General features: G+C 35.5%; 1 protein-coding gene and 1 long non-coding RNA gene across 3 annotated transcripts in view; one reads left to right on the top strand and one right to left on the bottom strand.

Annotated features, from left to right (window-relative positions):
* LOC148758339 (uncharacterized) overlaps window positions 1-12960 on the top strand; it is a 60785-nt gene extending 47825 nt beyond the window's left edge. Inside the window, exons 2-3 of the long non-coding RNA XR_016021063.1 lie at window positions 12287-12389; window positions 12769-12960. This is a non-coding gene — a long non-coding RNA (uncharacterized LOC148758339). The remainder of the gene's footprint in view (window positions 1-12286; window positions 12390-12768) is intronic.
* The window catches only part of CRPPA (CDP-L-ribitol pyrophosphorylase A), a 217447-nt gene that overhangs the window by 144601 nt on the left and 53231 nt on the right, over window positions 1-19615 (bottom strand). For both annotated transcript variants that reach the window (XM_074340804.2, XM_019727133.3), the window contains exons 4-5: window positions 10783-10887; window positions 4481-4526 (exon numbers count right to left, since the gene is read on the bottom strand). In XM_074340804.2, coding sequence (XP_074196905.2) covers window positions 4481-4526; window positions 10783-10887 — 151 coding nt within the window. The remainder of the gene's footprint in view (window positions 1-4480; window positions 4527-10782; window positions 10888-19615) is intronic.

Raw genomic sequence — 19615 nt, 5'->3', positions numbered from 1 at the left:
AAAAAGAAAAAAAAACTAACCAGTACCCAACCAATCATTTTATAAGTATTATTCTGATTTTGATTTTTAATTTTTACACTTTTTCTGGCCATATCTAGAAATCTGCCATTTCGATGCTATGTTTTTCCCACACTCTGGAAGACTACTGTGTGCTTAGCACAGATCTGGCAGAAAACATCAGTCTCAATTGTGTGATTATTCTTCATCAAACCAACTGAAGATACAGGTGTAATCGAACAGAATTAGGGGTGGGCAGGCTGAATTTTATAAGCCATTTGCTGTACCCACCAAAGAGAGACAGTGAACGCAGAATCAATTTTAGTGGTCAGCGTGAGCAACCACATGCCTAGCGGTGCGAAGTGGCCAAGTCCCAGAGCTGAGTCAGACGTAAGGAAAAGGCAGACGTGGCTTTCAATTGTGGATCTTGCTCTTACTGTGTGACCTAGGGAAAGTACCTAATACCTCTAAGTCTCAGTTTTCCCACCTGCACATGGGAACAATAATACCTACATATCAGCATGAGTGTAAAGAATAAATGAGGTAACATATACAAAGCACCTGACATGAGTGCCATGTGCTCGAAATCCTGGTTTTACACCCTGATAAAATGACAAAATGCATAATCAAATACTAAATCATCTCAATTTTTAAAAAGAAAATAATTATATATATATATATATATATATATATATATATATATATATATATATATTATAAGAATAGGTTTACTAGATCCGAATATGCACCTGGTGGAAGCAGGTAGAGTGGTGAAGTAGGCAGGAAAGGCACCTATTCCCATAATTTAAGGCCCTTAGAGTCTAAGGAAAGAAATGTAGCCCCACCCTTTAACATATCACTCAATTCAATTCACCTCAATGTTAGAGGATACAAAAGAAAAAAAGAATAGATATTTTTCTTCCTTCAATGAATCACTATCTAAAAGAGGTTCTCACCAAGTTATGGGCAATGCTAAAATCCAAAAAGGTCTTAAAATAAACTCTTTGAATTGTTTTCATATATAAATTTGGTGGAAAAATCAGTCCAGAATTTGAACTGGCTAGAGACTCTACAGTCATTATTCTTGCATTGAATGTAAACATTCATGCATTCCAAGCTTCATTATGCAGTGAGGTCCCAAGTCCCACTGGTGATGTGACATAATATATGACATAATGTAGTAGCTTTGGAAAATACCAAGTATTCCAAATTCCAAAACACATGTACGTCAAGGATTTCATACAAAGGAATCTAAACAATCTCTGCTTAAGGAATAAAAGGGAGGATAGCTATACAAAGAGGTCAACTGCCTAAGGTAGAAACCTGTATTGAAGAATGTTTTTCTATCCTTCTTAAATTCGTATTTGCTGAGAACCCTTGACGACTCCATAATATGGAAACCATAATACTACTTAAACCACTGAGTTCTTGGAGAGGCAAGAAATAACACACAAAAAGCTTTTAAACAATGCCTGGCACAAACTAAGTACCAATAAATGTTGTGTAATGGAAGTGCCTAGAAAAATACTTTGAACATTTACTAGGAAAAGGCGAACAGGTGAATATGCAGCTTAGATAGTTCGTCAGCTTTATGCCATATTATATTTGGGGATTTTATTTTTAAAAATCCAAGGGTTTTCTTTTTCCTATGCCCAGAAGTATTTCTACTATTAGGCCTTAGAGGTAGTATGAACATAAGTCATACCTGAGAAGCAGGTGACAATCTCAGCTGAGCAAACGAGAATTGGAGCTGAGAGAACACAGGAAGACTTCAAGTTCTTAGTGCAATAAAGATATGATTTGTGGCATATGTACACAATGGAATACTACTCTGCTATAAGAAAAGATGAAATAGTGCCATTTGTGACAACATAGAGGGATCTTAAGATTCTTATGGTAAGTGAAATAAGTCAGACAGAAAAAGTAGAGAACTATAACATTTCACTGATATGTGGGATATAAAAATGAAAAAAACAAAAACTCATAGACACAGACGATAGTTTAGTAGTTACTAGAGGGGAAGGGGGAAAGGGAGTGGTAGATGAGGGTAAAACAGATCAAATATATGGTGATGGAAGGAGAACTGACTCTGGGTGGTGAACACACAATGTGATATATAGATGATGTAATACAGAATTGTACACCTGAAACCTATGTAACTTTACTAACAATTGTCACCCCAATAAACTTTAATTAAAAAATAAAAAATAAATTTTAAAAGATATGATTTGGAAAGAAATGAATTATAAAAGACTGTGAAGAGCAGCTCGACGAATGCTTCTGGAATTTAATGTACAAACTGATCAACCAAGTTTTAGTTAAAATGCAGGTTCTAATTTAATGTGGTGGGGCCAGACGTTCTGCATTCAAGTTCTCAGGTAATCACCATGCGGCTGGTCTAGAGGCCCACATTGAGAGTAGGAAGGCCCCAGAGCAGAGGTCCTCAAAGTGGGCAGGCAGTATCAGAATCTCTTGGAGAGTTATTAGAAATGCAAATCCCAGAGCATACAGAAGCTCTTGGAGATTGTCGACTAAATCAGCTGTCACATCCAGTCAGACAGATTACTTTCCCTGAGAACACAAGTAGAATCCCTTTTAAATGCTTTAAAAGTAAAGGGAGCACAGTAGACCATGCTACCTAGATAAGAAAAAACCATGCCACTCTGCAAACAATTCCAAAACTATAGCCCCTGCGATTACATTTAAAATGTAGGTTTTTACATGTAAGAAGCCTGCCCTAATAACATATAGGCACAAGTGTATAGAATCCTCAGTTGAACCACTTACCAACTATTCACAAAATCAATAATTTCCATTTTACCTAGGTAATAGAGATATGACTTTGTAAAGAAAGCAAACTGAGTTTTATATTTCCTTGTGTTGAGAATGTAACCCAACCACATCATGGTTTAGCCAACTTCTACAGAGTAATGTTTAAACATCGCCCAGCGCGTATGTAAATATATGTCAACATTTTGATTTATAACTCTATGTGATCTGTTTACATACACAGACACACAGATACACAAATTACAGTACATTAATGGTTGGAAACACAATATTCTTAAAAGCCAAAAAAAAAAAAAATTCAGGGTGAAATATAAATACAGAATGTCATGACCAGAGAAAAGATTTCAGTTTTCTAAATATGAAACCAATTGATTGTTAAATAGGTTTCCCTAAAACTGACGCAGTCAGAATTCAGATTCAGTATTTCTTTTCAACTTCGAAGTTTGAATTCACAAGTTCATTCTCAATCAAAACCTGAACACATAATTCTGTCCTTAATCGATTTTTGAAGGAGTCAGTTACTAACATTGTAAATCACAACACTTGCTTCAGGATTGGGGGTGGACCCCTCTGATTTTTGCTAGGACCATATACAGAGGGTGCCAAAAATATGTACACGCATTCTAAGAAAGGAAAATAGTTTATACTCAATATATACTCAGCAAACTGTAATACTCAATATATACCGAAAACAAAAGATGAATGTAAGTCACATTTGACTTCTGCAATTATAAGAGGTGCTCAAAGTGGTTACCATCAGCGTCCAGACACTTACTACAGCGAACTACTGCTTGAGCAACGTTGACCAAGCGTCCACTTGTATGTATTTTTTTGGCACCCCCAGTATTTGTCAGGAGACATATTTGGTCACCTGGGGGGCGGTGGAAGAGGGCTCTGGCTTCTAATGAGTAGAGACTAGGCATGCTGCTCAACAACCTACAATGCAGGAAGCAATCCCCTCAACCAAGAATTACCCAGCCTAAAATGCCAGTAGTGCCAAGATGAAGAAACCCTGATTTAAGCAATGGAGACTGCAAAAAACACAGAATGAATGTCCCGTGTGCACCATCATTACATTCCTAGCACAGTGTTAAGCACAGTAATAAATAATTGCTGATTATTAAATAAACTGTCTCTGTGTAGCTGAGATCTTAGAGTCATAGTGATGAAAAAAGTGAGGTAAGAGTTATTACCTATGTGATATCCAAAAATTACAAGACAAAATTACAGTCATTGTCATAACCAGAAAGGAATTAAAAAATAATCCAGTCCAATTTCTCTATTCTTGGGGAAAAAAATTCTCATATGGAAGGTGCTATCTAATGTAAAAATATGACAGTGAAGGGGGAAGAGGGAGGGTCAGGCCTCTTAATAGGAAATGTAAAATATAATATCTTTATACATTTATTGAAATGTTTTTACTTCTAATAATGCCGATATCCCACACTTTTCTCAAATAAAGCATTTCCTTTATAAAAAGTAACACCAACATAACATAAATCATAATAAGTATATTTCACAAGCAGGAAATAAAATAAAACATAATTATTTTTCAAAAAAGAAAATCACAGACTTCCATAGCCTACAGGCATTTATACTTCTGAGAATTCTGGGACTTAACAAGTCATGAGAAATTCTGAACTGGCTTACATTTTTGAAACACAAGAACTGAGAGTCACAAGGCCAAACATACCCTTAATAATCGATTCAGCTGCATACAGATCTCGTTTGTAGGTCACCTAAAGGACAGATAAACCTCATTAGACTTAACAGAGCAGGAAGGAATGTGAAAGCAATAAAATTAAGCCCCCAAGGAAATTCTTGATTCTGGAGAAACTATAAACACATAATACTGACAATTTCTATATTATAACAACATCAACAAGTTCAAAATAATGTATTCTGTGTCTACAAATGGTGGAAGATTTGTTTTCAACATCTTTAAATAAATTGACGTATTATACGGCAGTGTTTACCAAAATCTTATTAATGTAACTGAAGCACTATGTCAAAGAAAATGTGGTAGTGTTTAAAAGTATTAGCATTATTCTTACTTAATGGTAAGGTTTTATGTCGAAAGGAAGAAAAGGTAAGTGTAACAAAAATCACCAAATTGCATTTTTCAGCTAAAATGAGGAAATTTCAAAGATCAATTCACATTAAGAAGGGACTTCCTTCTGAATTGAGTATATCTGTACATAGCCCAATAAGGTTCACCCTGTGAGGTTTTTATTAATACATGGCTCTCATAAAAAGAGCCTGTAGGGTACCACCATGTACATAAGGACAATCATGATCTTTCCTTAAGAACACACAGCCTCCTTGCAATTATAACCTACTTTTTGTAATGTAACCTGACATGGTACTAAGGCAGAGACTTTCCAGACCACAGCCAGCGAGCTCAGGTATAGAACATGTCAGTAGCATTGAATTGCACTGCAGAATTAGTTCTCCTAGCTCACAGAACTGAAAAACGTAGTAAGTAATGAACTGTATTAATAAATACTGTAAGGCCTTAGGTGCTTATCCTTCAAGTGCCCAGATGACTATGATGCAAATGTTCCAATGACCCACTTTGAGAGGTACTCATCAAATTAGCACCATTCCATGTCTACAGTTCAGACTTTTTCCATCGAAATTATCTCATAACTAGACTTATACAGAAACTGTGTTCAGCTCAAGTGGCTCAGGATACTTCTCCCCAAAAGAGATTCTTCTGCTATGCCTTTATCCATGTAGGTAAGTCCTGGCCCAAAACTATACCTTACAATCGAGAGTTAAAGTAGCAGTTAACTTGTAAGACAGATGGATAGTCACTCAAGCATTCAACCAATTTATTTAAGTCAAATGTGACACTGCTACATTACCTCTAAAACCAGCACTTGCCAACCAAAACTAGAACCATAGTTACTAATCCACAGTGTAATTCTAATATCTGGGAATTCTAATAACTCTAAAAATTAAAAGACAGACATTTAAAGGTTCATACTATCCATTTTACTAAATTAAAGAAATGTATTGATCTCATTCATTCATTCAACAAACATTTATCAAGTAACTACTGTGTTCTAGGTCCTGTTCTAAGTGCTGGGAATAGAGCAATGAAAAGAATAAGCAACACTCTTAACATGTGAAGGCTACATTTTAGTGGAGAAATAGTTCTTCTAAGAATTGAATAAAATGTTTTTCTTTTATGTGCTTGACAATCAAAAGTTAACTAGATATCCACAAACAGGACTTAATGTTTACAATTGAAGTGAGAAAATGCTTTTTTTCCTATTAGGTTGGTGCAAAAGTAACTGCGGTTTTGTAATTATTTTTAACCTTTTAAACCGCAATGACTTTTGCACCAACCTAAAAGAATTGTCTGCTGTATAAGGTAAACCGAGAAGACGCTTAATTAGTATAATTTATTTTTCATCCCTTCCTGCTTTCTTTGAGGGGTAAAACTGCATTCCAAATTGAAATATAATTGTGCAAATACACTTTTTTTCCAAACAAATCTTAAATGATGGGTTTTTAAAGTTAAGGAAAACTTGGTCTCAAATCCTAAAATTATTTTTTTTCTAGCATACTTGCAAGACTTAACATTTTTGCATCAGAGTCACTCTTATGAATAAAATACATATTTTATCACCTAAAGGTCCTTTCTCCACTAGTATTAAATTATTAGCTGTATAAACAAGAAAGACTCACAAATTTCCTATTTTTTCTTGTACGCTGTGGATATCTACTATATACTGATTAAAGCTTTTGATTTTTAATAATATCTTCTACATAAGCCTTACTGAATATCTCAACTACAATTCTCAAACACTGATTTAATGAAAATAAACTACAAAATATTTCTCACAAACCTGTAAAATACTGTGTTTAAAACAGCCTTATTTTTTTTTCTAAATAAAACACTTTACATAAATCAAAGGGAATAATAATGGAAAATGTAGCTCTGAATTGAATTACTTTTTCTGTCAAACTCTTACAATAATATGGGAAGGCTTTTCTTATTTCTAATTTCAAAAAAAGTTTAATAATCAGTTCTGAAGTTGATTTTCTTCTGTCAGCATGATCTGTAGTTTTTCTTTGACCGTGCACAACACATTACGGAAGAGTTACTTTACAAAAAAATCAGCTCAGCAGTGATGGAAGTGAGCCTCAATCCTCTGATTTCCATGTTTTCACACTGTGCCATTTGAGCCTCAGGGGCCACCTGGAGACCAGGGGAGGTGCTCTGTGTAGCTGAGACTCCAAGTCCCACATATACCACTCAAGTAGTTAAGCTCAATTTCTGTGTGTTTTCTTTGACTGCGCTTCTGTGCAATATTTCATCTGAGTAAAGTGTTTAGCTAACAGATAGATATATAGAGACAGGGATTGGGAGAGGGAGAGGGCGAGGGATAGGAGGAGGGAGAGAGAGAGGGAGAGGGAGAGGGATGGAGCGGGGGGGGGGGGGGGGGGGGTTCCTTTTCAATGAAAGAGAAACCTGAAACTGAGAGCCACAGAGATAATGGTCCTCCAATTCCTAGAGCAGGGCTCTCTCAGCTACCTCAAGGTGAGTTTCAGAAAACACTGTCACGCCTACTTTTTGTTGCCCCATCTGTGTTGACACTCAATATCATAAATTACAGACTTTTCAGAGCCCAGTCGGGTTGGCTACACTGAACTCTTCTCTCATCTTTCACCTTCTGAGAAAATGAATACGTAATTCCAATAATTAAAAGCCAGAAAAAATCTTAAATTCTAAAGATAGAAAATGTTTATTAGATACAAATTTAGATTGGGGGTTATTTATTATATTTATTTCCATTTCCTAAATTACACCTACGTAGAAAATATTCTTTCCTCTAGACTGGCTAATGATATGAAAACTTCTAAAAAGAAACAATGGCACCATATTGTGTTTTTGAGATTGAAAAGCCAAAAGTGAGACTATTTTGTTTCTTTTGTTCTTAATGAAGATGCTAGGGACATTAGGATCTAAAAAGTCAGCCTCAAAAAGTAGGAATCTTCAAAAGGCAACCATTCCAATAATGTGATTCAAACACTTCAGAAACTCCTTCTAAAGAAGCATTTTCAGACAATGGGACCCAGTTGAATTTTTAAATAACAGGTTATAAATCTTTTATAAATCTTTCATGCCTTGATGATGGTTTTAATAGTTAGAAACAAGAAGTCTGTTCAATTAGGTCTGTATAGTGTAGTAAGTGACCGAGTATTTAATTATATTGGGACAAAAACTACAAATTAAAGCAATGGAAGTTCTTCTGTAAACTAGATGAAATTTCACCAAAGTTAGTATGCATCCACTACTGCCTGCCACCACCACTCAGGGAGAGTACAAGAGCCAATCCCTATTCCCGGGAGTCAGTCCTGCATACTTCTGTGTTTGGTCACTGTTTGAGGAGAGGTGCTGGTCATTAATGGGGGTATCCTCTACCCTGCATGGTGACTTGAAAAAAGAAAACTGTTGCCTCCAGGCTCCAGAAGAGCTTTGGTTTGAAAACAATTTTGATACTCTTTATCCATACAAAACGGTAAGGCCACAAATTAATTAAATGAGAAGGCTACACTAAGGACAACGCAATGCCATCAAAAGAGGCTAAATAGAGTTAAATAAATACCTAGGAAAACATCAAAATTATAAAGGTGGATCATGATGAAAGAGGAGGCAGAAGAAGGAACGAGGGAACCTGAAACAATGGTAATATTTGCACTCAAAATAATTTCATCTCAATCAACAGAATCAACATGGTACCTGAAGAAAGACCTCGTAACTGTCATGTGAAAGATTTTTTGCCCAATCCACTGTATGACGTGCCCCTTTAGAATCCAAGATCCCACTGAGGCACATCATTATTCAAACATCATTCATAAGAGTGGGGATTCCTCTCACCCTCCCAGTTTGGAAAGTAATACTAGGAAGATGATCCCTCTGGGACTAAGAGTATGTCACCCTTTGGCATGTGTGTTCGTTTCCTAGGGCTGCCAAAACAACTGCAAACTGGATGGCTTAAAACAATAGAAATTTATTCTCTCATAGCAATGGAGGCTAGAAGTTTGAAGTCCAGCTGTGCGCAGGGCCTTGCCCCCTCAGGAATGTTTAGAGAAGAATCCTTACTGGCCTCGCCCTAGGTTCTTGTGGTTGTCGGCCATACTTTGCTCGCTTTGCTTGTAGATGGATCACTCTGTTCTCTGCCTCCATCATCACTGGCATTCTCCAGTATCCGTGTCTGCATCTCTTCTCCTATTCCCATAGGCTGGATTTAGGGCCTGCTCTACACCAGTATGACCTCATCTAAGACTTTTCAAACAAAGTCACATTCACAGGTGCCAAGGATTAGGACTTTTGGTGGGGACCAATTCAATCCACAACAGCACATATGAAAATGATGGAACAGGGGAACAAAGAGAAGCATTTGGAAAGGCCAGTGCCTCAGTGCATTGACATGTATTGTACATAAAAGAGAAGCAGAGTGCCAAGATGTGAGGACTAATTCTGTGCTGCTGGAGAAAGCAGTGAAATATGAGATTTCACCCCAAAAAAATATTGAAATGGAAAATTCAAAGAGTACTGTGCAACTTTACTTTTATCTGCAGACCTCAGGATGCTTTATAAGTTTGCAGAAGGCTCAGAATACCTACAAGAGGTAAATAATCACAGACACTAAGACGTCAGTAATGCAGCCAGAAAGTGTCCTCAACATGTTAGTCGCAATGTAACATCACAGAGTTTCCACTTTGTTTTACGTAGCCTGCACATGAAGTCTAGCAGAGAGTCAAAGGGGGTTCTACAGAAATGTGAGTCTGGAACTTTAACAAAACACCTAATTGGTAATTATCCAAATCCTCACAATTAATATGTATATTACCATCTGAGCCATAGATAAAAAAGAATAAGCAAAATGAATAAATTGTTTGCCTGCTGCATTGATGACATTTTGGATATTCTGAAGAGAGCAATAATACTGCATGAATTTTCTCTACCAGGCAATAATCGAGGCATGTCAATATTCTGCAATCTTAGAACAATTTAAGTATGTATGAGACGATTTCAGCAAGCATCAATGCCTGTCACGTTACTGTGCAAAATACCTAATCAGCTCATGGGCTTCCTGTTTTGTTTTTAAGTCAGTGAGGAAATATGCTTTTGGGTTCATATAATCTTAGCGTAAGGAAGAATTTTACTAATCAGATTTAGGTGGATGCTTTATAAAGATTTCATCCAATATTTCAAAAACAGCAATATACTTACTTCAAAATTATGCAATGACCTTACAATTCTATTTCAGAATATTATTGTCCAATTCAACACATTCCTACTTAATGAAACGAAAGAGAGTCACACTGTAAAACACCCCCTGGCTCAAGGAAGCTATAGTATGACCACTTCATTCTCTCCACAAAGAAAGAAGTTTGTCATCCTTGCCACAGGGAAGAGTCCTAGTCCTGAATGAGGGCAGTGAGTGGGTCCAGCTACCCACCCCACGGTCAGAACTGTGCAGATATTCTTTCCACTCAGTTAAGTTGGAGCTCCCACCCCAGGGTGTGAAAGGAAATGCTGCCACTGTGGAAAGTAGTGTCGCATCCTCAACTCACTTGAGTGTAAGACAACAGAGTAAATGGATATATGCAGCATACAAGGAAAAAATTGTGAACAATATTATTGGCTAAATGGAATTTATTTGAATAAGTTATGTCAAAGGAAATTTCCTTGAAATCCAGCAATAGAAATGATACCATACTTTGGTGTCTTAGAAAACCCAGTGAGACCCTTTTTAACTCTTTAATATATGGACCGACACACACACACACACACACACACACACACACACACACACACACCTTCCCTTAGAAATATTGTTTCAGTATAAAACCAAGTGCTGTTATACCAGTCCATTTTCTAAAGGGCCTGGAAAATGTTTGTGCTTGCAGAATGTGACTTCAGGAAGGACAAAAGCACAGATGCGACCCCGAGGAAAGTACCAACTCCATTACCTTCCAGAGATCGGGTGATCCTTCCACAAGTTTGGCTTTAATGTGACAGTATTTTAGAGCCAAATGCAAACACTCAGTTCCAAATTCCAGGTCATAGTCACTACACTGGGTAGGAAAAAAAACAAAACAAATAAGTTAAAATATAATTGTAAAGAAAACTAAAACATTTATTCAATAATCAGTTGTATAGAGAAAAGGAAGGGCCTAGAGAATGTGCAAGCTCTTTAATTAGCTACCGATAAGCAAGTTACAAAATAATTTTCCCTATGCCCTAAAAGCCAATAGAAAATAAGAATGTTGCAATCATAGTCTTGAATTTCCTCAACAGTTTCAGGTGTCAGATAAATATAACACTTTATTTCCTTCACTCATAAACTACCTTTTCAAATACATTTCTAAAATGCCTGAAGGTATGGCTGAGGATTACCATATCAGAATTTGATTTAACAAATATATGTATTCATAAAACTCCAAATCCCCTCTCTTATATTTATATCAATCTATATTTGCAGGTCACAGTTCTCTTATTCACCTTAATATTTTAAATATCAATATATCTTTTTGAAAGGCGTTATGTTTTTATTCTGAACATGGAAACAGATCAGTCTTTCATTATGAGAAAAATGTAAATGCTTCTCATAGATTTAGTAAAATATAAAAACAAATTTTAAGCATTTTAAGAAGAACCACACCAACAAAGTATAATTCGGCTGAATAATACTGATTGCGTATCATGTCGAAGCTTTGTATTAAGAACCAGCATAAATGAGACATGTTGTGTCCTCAAGGAACTCAAGTCTAGAAGGGGAGGCAGATCTATAACAAATATTTTGCAACAGAACGTGATAGATATAACACTAGAAGAGTACCTAGAGGTAGATAAGGAGATAAAATATTTAATTCTATGTGACAGCATCAGGGAAGGCCTAGCAGAGGAAATGGTTTCTGGTCTCATTTTAAAGACTGAATAAAACTGGTGGAGAGTGATACCCTTAAGGCAAAGGCACCACACAAAGATACAGCAGTTTCAGACATCTGGTAGATTTGCATTTTAGAAACAGTTATCCATGTACCAAAGACTGCTAGAAGGCAACAAACATAATTATGACATTTAGCATCCTTTGCCAATGCTGTTTCATCATACAAGAAGTTGCAAAGTCTTAACTATATTTGTTCATGAAGTTAATGGACAAGAAACTGTAACAATCAATTATACACAGAGTCCCAAATTGACCAGAACAGTCTCCATTTCAATCTTCTATTCTGATGTACTACATACCATGACATATTTCTTATTTTCATTTTTAATGCAGTATTACGAGCAGTAGTTACATTCAAATAAGTTAAGATGAGTATTAGTAAACCTCCACTTTGAACTTCCCACATCTGCATAGTCTCATCTAATTGTATGTGAGATGCATATACAGTAAACAGAGTTTTCTCTTTAACACATAGTTAAATCCCAAAGATGGCTAGGAATCAACCTTTTCCTAACTCTTTCCAGAGACAAGATATTGAACACATCTGTGGAGGAGTCTTGAACGTGCTCACAAATGGCATTCTGAGAGGAGCCTGTAGGAACAGCTACTTCCTTCCCACAGCAGCCGGTGGGTAAGAATACTACTTGATGCCATATTCCTGCCAGCAATGAGATATACCAGCCAAGATGGCAACGGCCTATAACTGCATAAAGTCTTTAGGATTCCAGTCCCCAGGGTTAATGGGAAGCATGGAAAATTATGGGTCATGTATATATGAAATATATACCAGAAACAGAGGCTGAGTAATCTTGGCAGAAAGAGCAGTCTGAATTTGTCATTCATTATATGGACTAATATTACAGCTATTTAGGAAAGTTTGGGTCATTGTTTGGCAAGAAAACCTTGCTTTCACAGTAAGTTAAAAAAAACTCATGCTTAATGGCAAAGGAAATTCTGAATTCCTGTTTCTCCAGAACATTGATGATGATTTCTACTTTTGTCTAAGGTATGTGAAGCTGGAAAAAAAATTAGGCTCACTTCGGAACAAAAGAAAAAGCAGATAAACTTTTTCTTGAACCCATCAAAACTGAAGTCACAGGAAGAACAAGTAAGCCTTAAATCTAAAAGAGTTATGCCTCCACCCAGGAGAAAGAGGACGCTGACACTGGCTCAACTACAGCAGAACACCAAAGGAAAAGACTGGGTGCCATACAGCAGGTAAGAAGTCAGCCAAAACTTTCAACAAATTGCTAAATACTCAGTGGAGGCAACTAGGAGAACATAGACCCTCTGAAAGCCACGCTCATAACAGGAGTTTAGACCTACTTACAGTCTCCTCTTCAGCAAATTACTACTGCGTGCTCATGAAATGGTATAATATTGTTTTGAAGTTCACTGTAATGAGATGTACAGGTATGCCTAACCTCAAGGCAATGATGAAACAGACATCTTAAAGAGAAAAATACGAATTCAATAGTGATAAGATGGAATCATAGAAACTAAGCAATTAATACAAAGGCAGGCAGAAAAAGAGAAAAAGGACAGAACAAATAGCAGTTAACCAGCAAGATGGTAGATGTTAATGAAAATGAACATGTAATTGCATAAAATGTCAACATTTATTATCCAGAATGGGGGTCACAGTGATATTACTGGTCACATGAAACACACACACACACACACACAGATGCTGAGAACTCTATGCCTCCCTAAACTTGGAGCCGAAAACAGTGTAGAAGAATGTTCTCCCCAGGGAGAAGTCCTACGGATACATAGTCAGAGGTCCCCAAAGTATCATCTATCCCAGTCATGTTATAGTGAAGCTCACAGTCAACGAGCCCCACTATAACACTCCCCAAGTCCAACCAATCTCCAGCACATAACAAGAGCAGAAAGCGAAGATTGAACTGAAAGCCAAGGAAAACCTCAAACATGATAGATTAAAAAAGAAAAACAAACAAAGGATTTTGGAGAAACTAGAAACTATGCAGCTAATAAAAAAGAATTAGTAAGCCCAGAATAATAAAGTACTTATCCTTATAAAATATGACAGGATAATATTTAAAAGGCAGGAAAACAAACAGGAGAGAAAAGAATAATCAATAACAACCACAGTGTCCAATGTGAGAGAAAATAAAAAATACAGAAGGAAAGAACAGAAAAGGACAGGACAATGAAGCAACCAAACAATTCAAAAAAAACTGCAGTAATGAAGAAAATGAGTTTCCAAATGAAAAATTCTTATAAAATAAAGAAGCTAATAGATGAAAATACAACAAGCCCAATTAACAGCAACAACAAAAAGTCTCTTATAAAGAAGCAGAAATCCAAAGTGGTCAAGACTTCTTAATTGCCACAATAAAAATTAGAAAAGCAATGGAACAGTTTCTTCACAATTTCAAAGGTAATGATTGTCAGTATAAAACTATGGTCCCAGAAAAGCTATATATCATATTTGAACACAGAATATAGACTTTTATAAACAGTGAAGGTCACAACAGAATTTTAATTCCTATTGGATCTTTCTTTATTGAGTTTTTTAATAGACTTTGAGTTGGGGGCAGTTTTAGGTTCATAGAACAGTAGAACAGAAGGTACAGATATTTCCCATATATCATATACCCCCATATACTCACAGTCTCCCCTACTATCAAAATCCTACACAAGAGTGGAACATTTGTTAAAACTGTTGAACCTGCACCAATAAATTGTCATCACCCAAAGTATACAGTTTGCATTAGGCCTCACTCTTAGTCCTTTACAGACTATGGGTTGTCACAAATGTATAATGGTATGTGTTCATCATTATGGTATCATGCCGAAAGCATTTTCATGGTCTAAAAATTCTCTGTGTCCCTCCTATTCATGCCCTCTTTGCCTGAATCCTCAGCAACCACTGAACTCTTTCCTATCTCCATTGATTTGCCATTTCCGTAAATCATATACTTGGAATCATATAGTACGTAACCTATTCAGATTGGCTTCTTTTACTTAGTATAATGCATATAAGGTTCTTCCATGTCGTTTGTGTCTTAACAGATCATTTTTAGCACTGGATAATATCCCATTGTCTGGATATACCACAGTTTATGTTGGCATTCACATACTGAGGGACATCTCGGTTGCTTCAAAGTTTCAGCAATTATGAAAAAAGCTAGTATAAACATTCATGTATAGGTGTTTTGCATGGACATAAGTTTTTAACTTATTTGAATAAATACAAAGCAGTGCAATTGCTGGATCATAAGGTAAGGTATGTTTACTTTTGTAAGAAATGGTCAAACTGTGTTCCCACGTAGATGTACCATTTTGCATAATCACAGGCAAGGAATGAGAGTTCCTGTTACTTCACACCCTCCTTAGCATTAGGTGTTCGTGTTCTAGATGTTGGCCATTCTAATACATGTGCAGTGATATTTCATTTGTTGTTTTAATTTGCATGTGATTTAGAACATCTTTTCAATGTTAATTTGTCATCTTTATATCTTCTTTGGTGAGGTGTCTACTCAGGTCTTTTAACCTTTTATTAATTGAATTGTTCGTATTGTTATTGTTGAGTTCAAGAGTTCTCTGTATATTTTAGACAATAGTCTTGTATCACATGTCTTTTGCAAATATAGTCTCCCAATTTGTAGCTTCTATTCTCATTCTTTTCAAATGTCTTTTGCAGAGAAGTTTTAAATTTTAATAAGTCTAGCTTCTCATTTCTTTCATGAATCATCCCCTTTGGTGTTGTATCTAAAAAGTTATCACCATACCTATGGTCATCTACGTTTTCTCCTGTCTTATTGTCTAGGAGTTTTATGTTTTTCATTTAGGTCTATGATTCTTTTTTCTGCACGTGGAGGTCCAATTGTTTCAACAAGATTTATTAAAAAGACGATCTCTCATTGTATTGCTTTTGCTCCTTTAACAACAATCAGTTAACTAATTTATGTGAGTCTATTTCTGGGATCTCTATTCTGTTCCATTGACTGACTTGTCTATTCTTTCACTAATACCACACTGTCTTGATTACTAAGGCCTTATGGTAACTCTTCAAGTCGAGTAGTCTCAGCCTTCCAACTTTGTTCAACTCCTCCAATAGTGTATTGGCTGTTCTGGGTGTTTTGTCTCTCCATATAAATCTAGAATTGCTTTATAGAATGGTATAAGAATTGACATCTTGGATGTCAGAAACGCCCAACAATGGCAGCATGAGGGGCACTGAGGAGCAGATTGGATCAAAAAACACAACCCAACCATATGTTACCTCCAAAAGACTCATCTCAGTTATAAGGACAAATACAGACTCATATGTTACCTCCAAAAGACTCATCTCAGTTATAAGGACAAATACAGACTCAAAGGATCAAAAAACACAACCCAACCATATGTTACCTCCAAAAGACTCATCTCAGTTATAAGGACAAATACAGACTCAGTTATAAGGACAAATACAGACTCAAATACTCCAAGCTGGAAAGTGGCATCCAGAGAAAATCAGGTGCAGCCTTACTTATGTCTGAAAAAACAGACTTGATGATAAAAAAGGTAACAAGAGACAAAGAAGGACATTTCATAATGATAAAGGAGACGATACAACAAGAAGATATAACATTTATCAATGTATATTCTCCCAATCAAGGAGCACCAAAATACATAAAGCAACTATTAACAGAACTAATGGGAGAAACTGACAAAAACACAATTATAGTAGGGTACCTAAATACACCATTCACAGCTATGGATAGATCATCAAAACAGAAAATCAATAAGAAAATATCAGCCTTACATGGTATATTAGACCAAATGGACATAACTGACATTTACAGAGCCTTTCATCCTAGAACACCAGACTATACATTCTTTTCTAGCACACATAAACATTCTGAAGGATAGACCACACGTTGGGACACAAAACTAGTAAATTTAAGAAGACTGAAATCATACCAACCATATTCTCCAACTACAATGCTTTGAAATTAGAGATCAACTGCAAAAAGTGGGAAAAACCACAAATAAATGGAAATTAAACAACATGCTACTAAAGAAAGACGGAGTCAAAGAAGAAATAAGAGGGGAGATGAAAACATACATAGACACAAATGAGAATAAAAATATATTGTGTATTACAATTTTAATAGTTTTTTCCTTTCTTAAAATGTGTATACATGTTTTTGGCACCCTCTGTATGCATATATGTATATATATGTAAATACAAATATATACATATATACATATACATTTATATATACATATACATGTATATGTATATATACACACATATATATATATATACACATACATATACACATACATACACACACACACACACACACACACACACACACACACACACACACATATATATATATATATATATATATATATATATATATATATATATATATATATATATACCAAAAACATAAAATGGAGGAAAAGCCTCTTCAATAAATGGTGCTGGGAAAATTGGAAAGCCATGTCCAAAAGAATGAAACTAGACTGCTACCTGTCCCCATATACCAAAATTAACTCAAAATGGATCAAAGACCTAAACATAAGACCTGAAACAACAAACTGAATGGAGGAAAGCATAGGTACTAAACTTATGGACCTTGAGCTCAGAGAGGTATTTATGAATTTGACCTCAAAGGCAAGGGAAATAAAAGCAAAAATAAATGAATGGGACTATATCAAACTGAAAAGCATCTGCACAACAAAAATTACCCTCAACAAAACAAAGAGGTAACCAACTGAATAGGAGAAAATATTTGCAAACAACACCTTCAATAGGGGCTGATACCCAAAATATGTAAAGAACACATTCAACTTAACAACAACAAAAAAACCCAGACAATCCAATTAGAAAATTGGCAGATGACCTGAACAGACACTTCACCTAAGAAGAAAAACCACCAACAGATGAAAAATGCTCAGCTTCAATGGCTACTACAGAAATGCAAATCAAAACCACAATGAGATACCACCTCACACCTGTTAGAATGGCTACTATCAACAAGACAAGTAATAACAAACGTTGGAGAAATTGTGGAGGAAAGGAACTCTCATACAGTGCTGGTGGGAATATAAATTGGTATAGCCACTATGGAAAACAGTATGGAGACTCCTTAAAAAATTAAGAATAGAATTACCATACAACCCCTCTTCTGGGTATCTACCCAAAAAGTCTGAAAACTTCATCTGTAAAGATACATGTACCCCTTTGTTCACTGCAGCATATTCACAGTAGCCAAGCCATGGAAATAACCTAAGTGTCCTTTGATAAATGACTGTATGAAGAAAATGTAGTGAATATATACAATGAAATATTACTTGGCCATAAAATGAAATACTGCCATTTGCAATAATATCAATGGATCTTGAGATTATCATGCTAAGCGAAATAAATCAGAATAATTCGAGAACCATATGATTTCACTCATATGTGGGATATAAAACTGAAAGCAACAAACGAACAAGACAGACAAACAAACAATAACTCATAGACACAAACAGTTTAGTAATTACCAGATGGTAAGTGGGGAAAGGAATGGTAGAAGAGTGTAAAGGGGATCAAATATATGGTAATGGAAGGAGAACTGACTCTGAATGGTGAACGCACAATGTAATATGTAGATGATATAGAAATGTACACTTGAAACCTATATAATTTTACTAAGCAATGTCTCCCCCAATAAATTTAATAAAAATTATATATATAAAGAAATAAGAACTGACATCTTGATATATTGTAGTTTTCTTCACATAGATTTTATACATATTTTGTTAGATTTATAACTAAGCATATCTTTTTGAGGTACACTAATGTAAAGCTGTTGTGTTTTTAATTTTAAATTCTACCTGTTCATTGCTGGTCTATAGTAAAGCAATGGACTGTTGTGTATTAACCTGAATACTGCAATATTTCTACAATTACTTATCTTTGCAGGAGTTTTTTTCTCGATTATTCCAGAGTTTCTACATAGATAATTATGTCATCTGCAAAGAAAGTTTCATCATGTCCTTCCCAATCAGACTATTTATTTCATTTTCTTGTCTTATTCATTAGCTAGGTATTCCATTTAGATGTTTAAAAGAAATGGTGAGAGGGGACCTTACCTTGTTCCTGATCTTAGTGGGAAAGTGTCTAGTTTCTCATCATTAACTGTAATGTTAGCTGTAGGTTTTTTGTAAACGGTCTTCACCAAGTTGAAAAAGTTCCCCTCTATTCCTAGTTTGTTGAGAGTTTTTATCACAAATGGGTGCTGGATTTTGTCAAATATTTTCTTCTGCATCTATTGAAATGATTTGATTTTTATTCTTTAGTCTGTTAATGTGATGTATTGCAACACTTTTTTATTTTTTAAAGTTGAACTAACCTTGAACACCTGGGATAAATCCTACTTGGTTGTAGTCTGTAATTCTTTACATACATCATTGGATTCTATTTACTAATACAGAATTTGCTAATACAGATTTATGTTGAGAATTTTTACATTTATGTTCACGAGATACTGGTATGTAGTTATCCTTCTCTGAAATGTTTTTTTGTCTGGTTTTGATATTAGGTTGGTATCAGAATGAGTTATCAAGTCCTCCCTCTGCTTCTTTCTTCTAGAACAGATTCTAGAGAACTGGTATAATTTCTTCCTAAAATGTTTGTTAGAATTTACAAGTGAATCCATCTGAGTTTGGCGCTTTCTATGTTGGAAAGTTATCAACTATTGATTCAATTTCTTTAATAGATATAGGCTATTCAGATTGTCTATTGTGTGAGTTTTGGCAGATTGTGTCTTTCAAGGAATTGGTCCATTTCATCTAGGCTGTTAAATTTGAGGACATAGAATTTTTCATAACATTTTTTTTAT

This window comes from Rhinolophus sinicus, chromosome 4, assembly GCF_057876585.1.
Source record: "Rhinolophus sinicus isolate RSI-liver-muscle chromosome 4, RSI-T2T, whole genome shotgun sequence".
NCBI classification, from domain to species: Eukaryota; Metazoa; Chordata; class Mammalia; order Chiroptera; family Rhinolophidae; genus Rhinolophus; species Rhinolophus sinicus.
The sequence above is the reverse complement of the archived record's forward strand: the minus strand, read 5'-3'. Positions and strand labels throughout refer to the sequence as shown.